Source organism: Dipodomys spectabilis, unplaced genomic scaffold (assembly GCF_019054845.1).
Source record: "Dipodomys spectabilis isolate Male_0828 unplaced genomic scaffold, ASM1905484v1 ptg000030l, whole genome shotgun sequence".
In the NCBI taxonomy this organism is placed as follows: domain Eukaryota; kingdom Metazoa; phylum Chordata; class Mammalia; order Rodentia; family Heteromyidae; genus Dipodomys; species Dipodomys spectabilis.
In genome coordinates, this window is record NW_024870707.1 from 9,834,918 (window position 1) to 9,849,615 (window position 14,698).

At 57.4% G+C, this 14,698-nt stretch overlaps 1 protein-coding gene across 1 annotated transcript; it reads left to right on the forward strand.

Annotated features, from left to right (window-relative positions):
• Nucleotides 1–1,802: 1,802 nt before the first annotated feature.
• Nucleotides 1,803–13,836, forward strand: Rps6ka4 (ribosomal protein S6 kinase A4). The gene is made up of 17 exons (XM_042676158.1): nucleotides 1,803–1,934; nucleotides 2,021–2,092; nucleotides 3,168–3,386; nucleotides 3,490–3,605; nucleotides 4,655–4,762; nucleotides 4,991–5,071; nucleotides 5,156–5,259; nucleotides 5,349–5,499; nucleotides 7,549–7,713; nucleotides 11,161–11,289; nucleotides 11,462–11,595; nucleotides 11,685–11,778; nucleotides 12,074–12,247; nucleotides 12,352–12,546; nucleotides 12,723–12,882; nucleotides 13,059–13,222; nucleotides 13,504–13,836. The coding sequence occupies exons 1-17, from the start codon at nucleotides 1,880–1,882 to the stop codon at nucleotides 13,699–13,701; spliced, it is 2,319 nt and encodes a 772-aa protein (XP_042532092.1). The 5' UTR covers nucleotides 1,803–1,879; the 3' UTR covers nucleotides 13,702–13,836.
• Nucleotides 13,837–14,698: the final 862 nt, after the last annotated feature.

A 14,698-nucleotide genomic window follows, 5' to 3' on the forward strand; every position in this document is an offset into this window, starting at 1 on the left:
TGGCTCTTTGGAGTCCAGCCAGCCCAGGAGGCACCCCAGATTTCTGATCTGACCCTCTAGGGTGATGTCTGGGAAGGAGGACAATTGGGCTTGGCGGCAGGATGTGAGTCAGGGTACCTGAGGCTGCGCAGGGGAGGGTGGAGCCGCCTGGGGCTTGGATGAGGCAGCTAAGTCTGGAGGTAAGTAGTGCTGCCTCCCCAGTGTGACCCGCCTTCCCAGTGTAACCTGCCCTCCCAGGGCGACCTTCTGCAGCCTGGCTCCCTTTTTCTCAGCAAGACCCTCATAGGATAATGGAGTTGGGTGGCCCCTCAGCCTCCAGTCAGCAGACAAGCTGAGGGACCTTTCTATGGGCCTCAGTGTCAGGGGACCTAATGGCTGCCAACCCTCTTTGGTGGCCCCTGGGATAAGCCATTCAGGATCTCTGGGCCTGATGAGACCTCCCCAGAAACCTCTATTTTTAAAAATTGAATCATGCCAGGCTTCAGTGGCTCAAGGCTATAATCTTAGTTACCCAGGAGGCTCAGATCTATTCAAAACCAGACAGGGCAGGAAAGTCTGTGAGATGATTTTTTTTTTTTTTGTCAGTCGTGGGGCTTAGAACTCGGGGCCTAGGCATTGTTCCTGAGTTCTTCAGCTCAAGGTGAGTACTACTTGAGCCACAGTGCCACTTCCAGTTTTCTGGTGGTTAATTGGAGATAAGAGTCTCATGGACTTTCCTGCCCAGGCTGGCTTTGAACCACATGATCCTCTCAGCCTCCTGAGTAGCTAGGATGACAAGCGTGAGCCACTGGTGCTGGGCTTCTGTGACTCTTATCTCCAGTTAACTACTGAAAAAGTCCGGAGGGAGCAGTAGCTCAAGTTGTAGACTGCTAGCCCTGAGTGAAAATGCTAAGGGACAGCACCCAGGCCCTGAGTTCAAGCCCTAGTACTTGCACACACACACAAGATTAAAAAAGAAAAAAATCATTCTATAGTTTGAGCTCAGGGCCTGGCTAGGCAGGTGCTCTACCATTTGAGCCATGGCGCCTGGCCTTATCAGGTTAGTTATGTTTTTGAACAGGGTCTTGTGTTTTTTGCCCAGCCTCAGACTTGATCCTTCTTGCACTGTGTTAGTGTATTGAGGTGGGGAATATTGACAGCTTTTTACCTGTGCTGGCCTTGAAATGAAATCCCCCTCGTCTCCACCTCCAGAGGGGCTGAGATTACAGGGGTGAGCTACTGCCCAGAGCCATGGACTCTCCTTCTTTTTCAGGTCTCCTCCCAGTGGTCCAGTACCAAAAGCCAGACCCAGATAAGTTAGAAGTGCTGGACCGAGGTTGTGTGGGTAGCAGCTGGCCTGAGGTATTGGGGGGGGGAGACATAGAGATGAGAAAGGAGGGGGAGGACTGTGATTTGTAGTAAGAGCCAAGAAGCGTGTCTGCAGGGTGGGAGGGAGAGCTCTGTGACCCGTGGGCACCCTTCCCCCAGCTGGAGCCCCCTCCCCCTCTCCCCCCCCCCCCCCCCCGGCCGACCAAGTTCGGGGGCGTACCCCTCGAGGGCGTACCCAAGAGCAGCCGTGGGTTATTCAGGGCCCCCTCATTGCTTCCGCCAGCGTTTCCAGCTCCCCAGGAGGGTGGGAGGGGGTCCCCCAGCTTGCAGCCCTGAGGCCTGCCCGGGACTCGGGAGCCGGGGCTGCCCCCGCGGCCGCCCACCCGCAGCCCTGGCGCGGTCACGTTCCTGCCGCCTGACTCAGGCCGCGGGGCGGGGTGCCGGGAGGCGGCGCCGGCGCCCGCTCGGCCCCAGAGGCGGCACCAGGAAGCACCCGCCCCGGCCGGAGCCGCCATGTAACCGGCGCCGCCCGGAGCCCAGCCGCGCGCGGCCCCCCGGCTTCCCGCCTGCCATGGGGGACGAGGATGAGGACGAGGGCCGCGCCGTGGAGCTGCGGATCACTGACGGTCGGTGCGGGGTCTGGCGATGGCCGCCCCAGGAGCCGGGGAGGGGGTCGGGGCCAGCTGGGCTCATTCACCCCCTGTGCCCACAGCCAATCTGACCGGGCACGAGGAGAAGGTGAGCGTGGAGAACTTCGAGCTGCTCAAGGTGCTGGGCACGGGAGGTGAGGATCCCCGATCGCCGGGCAGGTGTCCCCACGGCGTGGTGCTCTGGGCCTCTCTCTTCTTGTCTGGGCCTGGGCCAGGGCCACTGAGGAGGCCTCCCCCCATCTTTCCCGGCACCCCCGCCCTACAGTGCCAGGGTTCCATGCCCACTTCCAGGACGCTCTGCCTGGACATCATTTCTCCCTGCCAGGTCCTGTATGTGCTGGCCCCTAGCCTCAATTAGCCGGCTTCCTGCGTGATTTGCATGGTCCCTCCCCGTCCCCAAGCCCCCTGCGATTTGCATAGCCCCTCCCCACCCAAGCCCCTTCAATTTGCATAGCTCCTCCCCATCCCCAAGCCCCCTGCAGTTTGCATAGCCCCTCCTAGACCCCAGGCCCCCTGTGATTTGCATAACCCCTCCCTGCCCCCCCAAGCCTCCTGCGATTTGCATAGCTCCTCACCATCCCCACCCCCCCCTGGGATTTGCAAAACTCCTCCCCATCCCCCCAAGTCCCCTTCAATTTGCATAGCTCCTCCCATCCCTCAAGCCCCCTAAGATTTGCATAGCACCTCCCCATTCCCAACCACCCTGCGATTTGCATAGCCCCTCCCTATCCCCCAGCCCCCTGCAGTTTGCATAGCCCCTCCCTGTCCCCCAAGCCCCCTGTGATTTGCATAGCTCCTCCCCATCCCCAATCCCCGTGTTCGGGTGCCCCACTACGTTTTACAAACTCCCAGGCCCTAGTTTGCACAGTCCTCCCCTGCCTGTAGCCGCACCTAGCCTCTCTTCCTTGCATTTGCAGCCTTTCCCATCCCTCTGATCTCTGGCAGGTTTGCACATGTTCCTCCCCCTCCCCCCCCCACGCCTCCCAGGAATTGCAGACTCCCTGAGCTGCTGTGCCCATCACTTCCCTGGTTTTCACTGCGCACCCTCCGGGGGTGGGCACACCTTTTCCAGAAGGCTCTGCCAACATTTTGCACACCTGCCTCTTACTCTCAATTTGCATACCCCGCCCCCAGCAGTCTGCACCGCCCTCCCACTCACAGCCTCTTCCTCTCCTTCCTCCCTCTCCCCTCCCCCCCATGCTCCCACAGCCTACGGGAAGGTGTTCCTGGTGCGGAAAGCGGGTGGGCACGACGCAGGGAAGCTGTATGCCATGAAGGTGCTGCGTAAGGCAGCCCTGGTACAGCGCGCCAAGACGCAGGAGCACACGCGCACCGAGCGCTCGGTGCTGGAGCTGGTGCGCCAGGCGCCCTTCCTGGTGACCTTACACTACGCCTTCCAGACAGATGCCAAGCTGCACCTCATCCTGGGTGAGGAGAGGCCACATCCCAACCTCGGTGGGGGGGAGGCAAACAAACAGGGACCGGTGAGGCCACTCGATGGGGGAGAAGCCAACTGCCATTCACCCTCCAGATTACGTGAGTGGCGGTGAGATGTTCACCCACCTCTACCAGCGCCAGTACTTCAAGGAGGCCGAGGTGCGAGTGTATGGGGGTGAGATCATCCTGGCCCTGGAGCACCTGCACAAGGTGGGTGAGGACATGGCTCCTGGTGGCTGCTGGGAGATCTGGGGCTAATGAGGGATCTACAAACATGGCAGCTGTGGGTCTCCTTCTGGGCTTCCTGGGGCGTGTGGTAGCCTTGGTGAAGATGAGTTGCTTGTGCAGGCTTCCTGGCAGGAAGCCTTGGTACTGCCTGGAAGGGTCTCCTCCTCTGGCACCTCCTACAAGGGGCTTTCCTCTTGCAGGAACTTGGGGATACCTACCCAGAACTTCCTCAAACAGAGACCTCAGGCTTTGGCTGCAAGGCCTCCTTGAAATGAGACTATTGTGTGTGTGTGTGTGTGTGTGTGTGTGTATGTGCCTCAAAGCTTTGAACTTGAGGCCTGGGTGTTGTCCTGTAGCTTTTTTGCTCAGGGCTGACAACTCTACTACTTGAGCTACAGCTCTACCTCTGACTTTTTGGTGGTGAAGTGGAGATGAGTCTCATGGGCCAAGTACCTGTGGCTCATGCCCGTAATCCTAGCTACTCTGGGAGCTGAGATCTGATGATCAAGGTTTGAAGTCAGCTGGAGGAAGGAGACTTTTATCTCCAGTTAACCACTAGAAAACTGGAAGAGGTGCTTTGGCTCAAAGTGGTAGAACGCTAGCCTCGAGTTATAAAAAAAGATCATAGCGCTCAGGCCCTGAATTCAAGCCCACAACTGACCCAAAAAAAAACCCCAAATCTCATGGACTTTCCTCAGATCTCAACCTCCTGAGTAGCTAGGATTACAGCCCTGAGCCACCTGTACCTGGCTGATATGGGGGGGCCCCCTTTAAATAGACTCTCCTCTCTCCAAGACCTTTTGGTCTGTTCCCTGGGGCCTTCTTCTTGCTGTGTATCTTCTGTGGCTTTCCTTGTATATGGGCCTAGCTCTTTAGCGCCCACTCATGCATCCTAGGGTCCTCTCTGTGGGTGCAAAGCTTTGCCATAGAGGTCTCCTTGTCCTGAACCAGGACCTGGTGCAAGAGTGTGAGCTGTGGGGACGGGGAGGGTTTGAACGTAGGAAGCCCAGCGTCTCTCTTGCTCCTGCCAGCTGGGCATCATCTACCGAGACCTGAAGCTGGAGAATGTGCTTCTGGATGCTGAGGGTCACATTGTGCTCACAGACTTTGGACTGAGCAAGGAATTTCTGACGGAGGAGGTGAGCAGCCCGCAGGCTGTACCGGTGGTGTTCCCGTTCAGGCCTCCTTATGTCTCTTCCCTGCTTCTTTGCCTGCATTGTGTGTGTGTGTGTGGGGGGGGGGGGGGTTCAAAGACGAGATCTAAAAGTCTCCACTGCTGGGTCCTCCATGTCATTCAGTCTGCGGTCAACTTTGGGGGGCTGATGATGTCGGGGAGAGCCCCAGCTATCCTCTTCTTGTCCTCCTAGAAAGAACGGACTTTCTCCTTCTGTGGCACCATTGAGTATATGGCCCCCGAAATCATCCGCAGCAAGGCTGGGCATGGCAAGGTGGGTTGGCGAGGAGGCAGGGGTGGTGGTGGCAGGGTGGAAAGTGGGGGGGCCCCAGGCCCTCACCCCTGCCCCATCCCGCAGGCTGTGGACTGGTGGAGCCTGGGCATCCTGCTCTTCGAGCTGCTGACGGGCGCCTCGCCCTTCACGCTGGAGGGGGAGAGGAACACGCAGGCCGAGGTGTCCCGGTGAGGGGTGCTGGTCGTGGAGGGTGGCGAAGGCCTGTCTGGGCTGGGTGGTGGGCTTGCTACTCCTGACACCCCACCCATCCTCCCAGACGGATCCTGAAGTGCTCCCCTCCCTTCCCCCATCGGATTGGGCCCGTGGCGCAGGACCTGCTGAAGAGGCTGCTGTGTAAGGATCCTCAGAAGAGGTTGGGCGCGGGTCCCCAGGGGGCACAGGAAGTCAAGAGCCACCCCTTCTTCCAGGTGAGGCCTCAACCCTGAGACCCCTGCACTTCCTGCACCTACCCAGACAGGGCTGCTGCTCTGGGTGGTACCAGGGGGAGGGTCTGAGTCTGGCCGATTCACATTCCCTAGAGAACCCCAGATAGAGAAAGCAAATGTGGAAGTGGGGGACACTTTCTCCTCCATCCGTATCAAAGCTCGCCTATAAACAGGGGGCTCATGGCTTTAATCCTAGCTACTCAGGAGGTTGAGAGCTGGAGAATCACAGGAAGCAATCTGGACAGAAAAGTCTGAGAGACTCCATCTCCAAAATAACCAGCCAAAAAACCAGATCGGAGCATGACTCAAATGGTAGAACACCGGCCAAGCCAGCCAAGCCAACCAATGCCAAGGCCCTGAGTTCAAACCCTGGTTCTGGCATGAAAACAAAGTTGGCACACACTGGAGGGTGGAATCACCTGTCCTTTTGTCTGGGTAGACCCCAGGAAAGGCTGGTGACCTGCCCAGGGTGGCATTGGAGGGATGGAGGCATGGCTCAAGTAGTAGTGCATTGTCCTAGCAAACAAGAGGCCTTGAGTTCAAATCACAGTGCACGTGCACGCGTACACACACATACACACACACACACACACACACACACACACACACACACTGACACGGGTAAGTGATACAGAGTGGTAACAGGTCCCAGCTCTGGGGACGATCTAGCTGGGTAAATGGCCCAAATGAGCACTACAGATGTTTCCTGCTTGGCCCTGCAGTCTTTGCACCTATAACTCAGGTGAACTGTTGATCAGCCCACGTGGGGTTTTGCTCCCTTGTTGAGAACTGGCATGGTTTAGAGTGTGGTACGTGGTGAAGTCTGCCCCTTTGGGAGCCCCTGCTGGCTTGGGTTCTGTGGGTGTAGCCAGCCTCATCTGATAAGACACTGTACCTGTAAAGACCTACTGTGTGTCAGCCCTTAGCTTACATAGTTTCACGTAATCCTCTGAACCATTTGACCCCATCTTTATGCATACAGAAGCTGAAGGTCATTTGCCCAACATCACCCAACCAGGCAGTGATGGAGCTCTAATTCGAACTCAGGGCTAGTGACTTAGTGGCCACCTTCTGTTTGCATGTGAGCATCGGATATGCCATTTGTCTGCCATGGCAGAACTGTGGCCAGAAACACTGCCACCCATGCTGAGTGCCATCCCTGAGCCTTTCTGACAAGCCTTGGCTTAGAAGAGCTTCCTTAGTGGAGGGACAGGGAAGGGGAGAAGCTTAGGGCCAAGGAGTGTTAATTTTCTTTGGTGAATTCTGAGTCTACTCTGAGCCCATGCTGGGTGCCATGCTGGGTGCTGGGAGAGGTTTGGAGAATAAAATTGGGACTCTAGTGCTAAGAAAGACAGGGAGAATGGATAATGGGCAGGCAAGTAAAAAGTTCTGCCATACTAAACAAAAAAAGATCTGTTTTCATTGCCATTAGTATAAAGTCTAAGGAAAGGTTCCCGACACTAGCCAAAGCTGCGTCCAGGTGCTCATACTCTCGTGTTTTGGTTCTACTGCTCTGCCTGGGGCTTTATCATGAGACCTTAGTTCCAAACCCATATCCTTCCAGATACACATTTATCTGGGGGGCTAGGAATGTGGCTTAGTGGTAGAGTGATTGCCTAGCATGCATGAAGCCCTGAGTTCTATTCCTCAGTACCTTCATACACAGAAAAAGCCAGAAGTGGAGCTGTGGCTTAAGTGGTAGAGTAAAAGCCTTGAGCAAAAGAAGCTCTGGAACAGTGCCCAGGCTCACAGTTCAAGCCCCAGGACTGGCAACAGACATACAAGCAAACAAACAAACAACAAATTATCTGGAAGGAGACAGAGGTTTATTTTTCCTGGCCATCCTATTACAGATTCCAGAGCTGATGGTGTGTGGCAGGGTTGGGGTACTCCACTGTTGCCAGGAAGGCTAGAATAGCTGCCACCCCCGTGCCTCATGGGAGGGCTATGGAGTGAGGAGGCCTGAGGGGCGAGGGGTCTCCAGGGCTCCAGGTCTTGCCCATCCTTTGACCCCTCACCCCTTCTTCCCAGGGGCTAGATTGGGCTGCCCTGGCTGCCAGGAAGATCCCAGCCCCATTCCAGCCCCAGATCCGCTCGGAGCTGGATGTGGGCAACTTTGCTGAAGAGTTTACTCGGCTGGAGCCTGTCTACTCCCCCTCTGGCAGCCCTCTGCCTGGGGACCCTCGAATCTTTCAGGTGAGTGGGAACCCATGGGTCCCCAGGGGCAGAAGGGCAGGCTCTGCTGCCTGGCTCTGCCCTACTGGGGTGCCTCAGCCAGGACACTGTACACCCCCACACTTAGGGTCTTCAGGAGTATAGACTACATGGTGAACTCTGCCCCTTGGTGAGCCCCTGCTGGCTCAGGTCAGGTGACTCATGGATCATCTTCAAACTTCATGTTCATTTCCCCCCTGTGCCACCACCTCCTTGGTATATAAAAATGGGTTTAAGCCGGGCACCGGTGGCTCACACCTGTAATCATAGCTACTCAGGAGGCTGAGATCTGAGGATTGCGGTTCAAAGCCAGCCCAGGCAGGAAACTCCATGAAACCAATAAACCACCAGAAAACCGGAAGTGGTGCTGTAGCTCAAGTGGTAGGGTGCTAGCCTTGAGCTGAAGAGCTGAGGGACAGGCTAAGGCCCAGAGTTCAAGGCCCACAACCGACAAAAAAAAAAATAAATAAATAAAAAAAAATGTGGGTTTATATTGCCCAGCACATTATTGTTTATGAATAGTTTTAGAATTATGAAGTGGGCACACAGGGCGAGATGCTGTGCTTCGTATTGCTCATACAGCTGCACAGTGTGCTATGCACACTGGCATAGCACACAGCACGCTGCTGTTTAGAAGCTCAGGCTGCTGAGAGCTGGTGGCCACATCTGTAATCCTAGCTGCTCAGGAGGCTGAGATCTGAGGATTGTTCAAACTCAGCCTAGGCAAAAAAAAGTCTGTGAGACTCTTACCTCCAATTGATGAGCAAAAAGCCAGAAGTGGAGCTGTGGTACAAGTGGAGAGTGCCAGCCTTGAGCAAAAAAGTGAAAATGCAAGGTCCTGAGTTCAGTATCAGTACACAAACAACATAAGGCTAGACGCGCAGGCTGCGCAGATAAGCCAAATACCTTTGAGTCCCTGGTGGTCCCTGCTCAGCTCCCTGAGTGTGTGCTCACTCCCATCCTACGCTCTGCTGGTGCCACCCACTTCCCAGAGGTGTCAGGCCAGAACCCATGCCTTGGCACATGCCGCTTCCTCCGCACGCAGTGCCCTCCCACAATAGTAACCTGGCATTGCTCATTCATCTGGGCCACTCTCTCATGTGCATAGCCCACTGTAGAAAATACCCTCTGCTGAGCAATTGGTTACCTGCTATCCTGACTGGTCTGAAAGCCCAAGGCAGGGACTGTGTGCTTAGTTCCTAGGCCTAGGGAAGAGATTTAACCCATAAGACATGGCTCATATATTTTTATTTTTTGCCACTCAGACTGCATTCTCTCCCTCTTACTCTCCCCAAAGGAAGAGAAGAATGATCATCTAGCCCATGCTTTTTAAATAAGAACCCATCAGTATTGGGGCTGAGGGTATGGCTCAAGTGCTAGGTCCTAAGTTTGAATTCACACCCCAGTACTGCAACAACAACAACAACAGCAAAACAAAAACAAAACAAACTCTCCATAAAATTTTGACAACTTGGGGCTGGGAAGGTGGCTCAGGGTGGAGTGCTTGCCTCGCATGCACAAGGCCCTGGATTCAATTCCTCAGCACCACATAAGCAGAAAAAGCTGAAGTGGCACCGTGGCTCAAGTGGTAGAACGCTAGCCTTGAGCTGAAGAGCTGAGGGACAGCGCCCAGGCCCCCACAAGCAACAACAAAAATGACAACTTTGTGCTGAAATGGCCCTTGTTGCATTTTCTCAGTATTTTGTGAGTCATTGTGTTCACTCATTCATGTAATGTTTAAAAAAATGTGTATTGAGCCATACACAGATAGATGACTCACATTGTAATCCTAGCAACTCAGGAGGCTGAGACCTAGAGGATCAAAGTTTGATCCTCTGGGCAGAAAATTCCTCAAAACTCTGTCTTCAATTAACCACTTAAATACTTTGAGTTATTTGGTGGCATGGCTCAAGACTTTTTTTCTTTGTCAGTCCTGGGGCTTGAACTCAGGGCCCAGGCATGTCCCTGAGCTTCTTTCTGGCTCAAAGCTAGCACTTTACCACTTGAGCCACAGCACTGTTTTGGGCTTTTTCTGTTTATGTGGTGCTGAGGAATTGAACCCATGCTAGGCAAGCACTCTACCACTAAGCCACATTCCTAGCCCATGGCTCAAGATTTAAAGCCACCCTAGACAGAAAATTCCTCAAGATTCTGTTTTCAATTAACTAATAAAAATGCTTGACTGGTGGAGTGGCTCAAGCGGCAAAGCACCATCCATGATTAAAAACAGCTGAGCTTGAATACGTGGCCCTGAGTTCAAGCCCAGGTCCTGGCAAAAACAAAGCGAACAACAAAAAAACTTCCAAAACATGTACTAAGTACTGGCATTGAAGTCACACATATCAATGAGCCCAACAGGCAAAAACCCTGCCCACGTATAACTTGTATTCATTTATTGTATGCAGTGGGACTACATTTCCAATAGGGAATAAAAAAACTCATATAGGCCAGGCACTGGTGGCTCAGACCTGTAATCCCAGCTACTCTCAGAGGCTGAGATCTGAGGATCAAGGTTCAGAACCATACCAGGTAGGAAAGTCCATGAGACTTTTTTTTTTTGTCAGTTGTGGGGCTTGAACTCTGGGCCTGGGCGCTGTCCCTGAGCTCTTCAGCTCAAGGCTAGTGCTCTTCCATTTGAGCCACAGCACCACTTCCGTTTTTCTGAGCGGTTTATCAGAAATGGGAGTCTCATGGACTTTCCTGCCCCGGCTGGCTTTGAACTGTGATCCTCAGATCTCAGCCTCCTGAGTAGCTAGGATTATAGGTGTGAGCCACCAACATCCAGCTGAGACTCTTATCTCCAGTTTATCACCTTAAAAAGCAACAGTGGAGCTGTTGCTCAAGTGGTAAAGTGCTAGCCTTAGTGAAAAAGCTAAGGGACAGCACCAGACTGTGTCCAAACTCCAGAACCAGCACAAACACACAAAATCCCTGTAGTAAAAATGACACTTTGAGAGTATTTGAAATGTAAGTTCCTGGTGCTGGGGACAGAACCCCAGGCCTCTAATGCTGTATCACTGGGCCCTGGTGTTATTTTGCATTTCCCTGCACCTGGGCCTTGCTGCTTTGCCTTGCGGGAAGGGGGGGGGGCATAGCTTTTCCCCTCCTGGGCAGATCCGATTGAGTTCTCCTGGACTAGGTGTGTCAGACACAGTTCTAGGCCTTTCATTCACTTCCCACCAATCGCCAAGTCTCTGTGACAGGCCCTTGGGAAGTCACTCACTTGAGAAAGGAGAGGTCATAGACTACTGGGGGACAAACACGCGTCCGAGTGGTTATAACACGAGGTGCCCACACGTGGGAGGTCCGGGGGAAACACTGCCCTTTGCTCTCTACGGGGTCTTCCCCCTGCCGGCCCTGCCCGCAGATCCGGGCCTTGCACCCCAGCCTCCGTGTTACATGCACCCCCCTCCGTTCTCACCCCTGCAGGGTTACTCCTTCGTGGCGCCCTCCATCCTATTCGACCACAGCAACGCCGTGATGACCGACGCGCTCGAGGCGCCGGGCGCTGGAGACCGGCCGGGCCCGGCCGCCGTAGCCAGGAGCGCCATGATGCAGGTGGGCCGGGCCGGGTTTGGGAGCCGGACCTTGAGCTTGTGCGCGCCATGGGTGGGAGTCTAGGCCCAGGGAATCTGGCCTAGACCACGGGGCTCCCGCGGAGTGGCTTGGGGTGCAGCCGCGCGGCCCGGCGAGGGGAACCGCTGACGGCCGCGCCCCCTTGCGCCCCCAGGACTCGCCCTTCTTCCAGCAGTACGAGCTGGACCTGCGGGAGCCCGCGCTGGGCCAGGGCAGCTTCTCCGTGTGTCGTCGCTGTCGCCAGCGCCAGAGCGGCCAGGAGTTCGCGGTGAAGATCCTCAGCCGCAGGTGGGGGGGAGGCGGGGAGCGAGGAGGGGGCCGGGGCGCGGGGCACCCGCGGGGCAGGGCCGCACCGAGCCCCGCTTCCCGACCCCCAGGCTGGAGGCGAACACGCAGCGCGAGGTGGCCGCCCTGCGGCTGTGCCAGACGCACCCCAACGTGGTCAACTTGCACGAAGTGCACCACGACCAGGTGAGGCCTCCCGGGACCAGCGGGCGATGACCTCCCCGCTCCCAGGTGGGGTCAGGAGGCGGGGCCTGGGGCCGCCGTGGGCGGGGCCTAGCTGGGGGGGCGGGACGGCTGGGGTGGGGGAGAGATGGGATCAGAGGCGGGAAGGCCTGAGCCCTGGAGGCGGGGCTGAGGGTGGCCAGCGAAGGGGAACTGGAGGAAGACCAGCGTGTGGGGGGGGGGGGGGTAGGACCGAAGGTGGCCTGAGGATGGGGTCCTGGAGGGCCGCGGGTGGTGACCTGGCCATCCTGGCCCGCAGCTGCACACCTACCTGGTCCTGGAGCTGCTGCGCGGCGGGGAGCTGCTGGAGCACATCCGGAAGAAGCGGCACTTCAGCGAGTCGGAGGCCAGCCAGATCCTCCGCAGCCTGGTGTCGGCCGTGAGCTTCATGCACGAGGAGGCGGGCGTGGTGCACCGCGACCTCAAGCCCGAGGTGGGCGCGGGGTCTGGGCGGGCGCGGGGCCGGGCTTGCGCGCCTGTGCGGTGCGGGGCCCGGGGCTCTGACCGCTGCCCCGCGCGCATCCGCCGTCCCCACAGAACATCCTGTACGCGGATGACACGCCCGGGGCCCCCGTGAAGATCATCGACTTCGGGTTCGCACGGCTGCGGCCGCAGAGCCCGGCGGGGCCCATGCAGACCCCCTGCTTCACGCTGCAGTACGCGGCCCCTGAGCTGCTGGCGCAGCAGGGCTACGACGAGTCCTGCGATCTCTGGAGCCTGGGCGTCATTCTGGTACGGGGCCGCCCTCTCTCGTCCCGGGGAAGGTTCGGGGCTGCCGGGCCTGGCGAGGGGAGCAGGTCGCTCCGTGGGGGGTGGGGAGGGGGAATGAGTGGCGCTGAGGGTGGGCTGAGGGCTCAGCCCGGGCCCCCGCATCCCGGCCCGGCCTCAGTCTCCCCACCTCCTCCTAGTACATGATGCTGTCGGGGCAGGTCCCCTTCCAGGGGGCCTCGGGCCAGGGCGGGCAGAGCCAGGCCGCTGAGATCATGTGCAAGATCCGGGAGGGCCGCTTCTCCTTGGACGGGGAAGCCTGGCAGGGCGTGTCGGAGGAAGCCAAGGAACTGGTCCGAGGTGAGAGCGTGAGAGTGGGAGGTCACGGAGCCAGGGAAAGGCGGGGCTCGGCCTGGTCACGGAGCCGGCGTCGTGGTTGGGGGGAGCGCGGAGGTGGAGCCTGGGGCTGTCGAGATCGAGATCTCCCTGGGGCTCCGCCTAGGCCGCTCCCCAACACTTCTCCGTCCCGCCTCCAGGGCTGCTGACTGTGGACCCCGCCAAGCGGCTGAAGCTTGAGGGGCTTCGGGGCAGCTCGTGGCTGCAGGATGGCAGCGCGCGCTCCTCGCCCCCGCTGCGGACGCCGGACGTACTGGAGTCCTCGGGACCCGCGGTGCGCTCCGGGCTCAACGCCACTTTCATGGTAAGGGGCGGGGCCTCGGGGAAGTGGGTGTGGTCGAACGTGGGCGTGGTTACAAGGCGGGCGCGGAATGGGCGGGGTCGTGCGGTGGGCGTGGCCTGGAAGGCGGTGGGGTCAGAGCCTGGAAACTTAAGGCCTAGTGATTGTGGTGGCCGAGGGTGTTGACCTCACCTTGGCTGGAGGCCCTGATAGGTCCTGCCTGACCTGGTGGGGTGGGAGCCAAAGGACGGATCTGGAAGCCGGGGCGCGGCCGGGGCGGGGAACTCATCCTTCCTTTCCACCAGGCCTTCAATCGGGGCAAGCGCGAGGGCTTCTTCCTGAAGAGCGTGGAGAACGCACCGCTGGCCAAGCGGCGCAAGCAGAAGCTGCGGAGTGCCGCCGCCTCCCGGCGAGGCTCCCCAGCGCCTGCCGCCCCGGGCCGGGCCCCTGCCACTGCCAAGGGGGCCCCCCGCCGAGCCAACGGCCCCCTGCCTCCCTCCTAGCCCCTACCACTGTGATCACCCCTTCCTTGAGCGCCGCAGCTGTGACCTGGGAAGCTCCGCCCTGATCCCCAGGAATTGCCCTTCTCTCCCCGGTTCCTGACAGAGCAGAAGTATTTTTATAAGCAGAGAATTTTTTATGTCTTACCAGGTAGAGTTAGCGATGCAGGGAAGGAGGGAGCATGGCGGGGGGGGGGGGGGGTGCTCTTCCAAGACACCACCTCGTCTGGGCAAAAGGCCCTGCTGTACGGCCTGCCCCACCTGGGAAGGGCTCCTCTCCCCTTTCTACGCACTGTTCTCTCCCGAAGCCTTGTTCCTAGGAAGGGACACCCTCAAGATGTCACTTTATGGACTGTCTGTGCAATTATGTCCACCAAAGACCTGTGTTGGGGGGATAGAGTGAGACCCTGGGGGGTCCCCTGAAGCAATTTTTGTCTCACTAAGTCACCTGATCCTCCCCTCTGAGGGCTAAGCAAGGAGGAGGCCCTCCCAAACGGGAGGCTCTCTTCTCGCCCACCTGCTCCCCTTTGGCACAGCTACTCCTGGCCGAGGGTGGGGTCCTGTGGGTCTGGACTGGGCATCCATGGTTACTGCCTCAGCTCCTCCAGGCTGTGCCTTTGACTTCAAAATAAAAGTCTACCCAGTGTTGTGTGTGGCATCTGTGTGCCTGTGTTGGGTCTGGAGCTGAAGGGCAGGTGGGCTGCCACCAGCCAATGGGGGTCTGGGATCTCAGAGGAAGCAACAGGCAGAGCCTTCTGGGAAAAGAAGGTACCCTTTATTCTTGAACTTAGGGCCTCAGCTTGCTGGGCAGTTAACCATTTGAGGTGTGTGTGTGTGTGTGTGTGTGTGTGTGTTTGTGTGTGCTAATGCTGGTTCTTGAACTCAGCCTGGATACTACTGTTCCTTAATGTTCTGTTTTGTTTTGGTTTTTCCTCTCCAGGATAGTGCTCTACCACTTAAGTCACACCTCTACTCCTATTGTTTTGGGTTTTGTTTTTCT

Bases quoted from the DNA above. Each gene is read 5' to 3' on its own strand.
- Rps6ka4 (XM_042676158.1), top strand. From the start codon at position 1,880: ATGGGGGACGAGGATGAGGACGAGGGCCGCGCCGTGGAGCTGCGGATC. The intron at 3,606-4,654 runs GTGGGTGAGGAC...TGCTCCTGCCAG, and splicing joins CCCTGGAGCACCTGCACAAG to CTGGGCATCATCTACCGAGA. The intron at 5,500-7,548 runs GTGAGGCCTCAA...CCTTCTTCCCAG, and splicing joins AGAGCCACCCCTTCTTCCAG to GGGCTAGATTGGGCTGCCCT.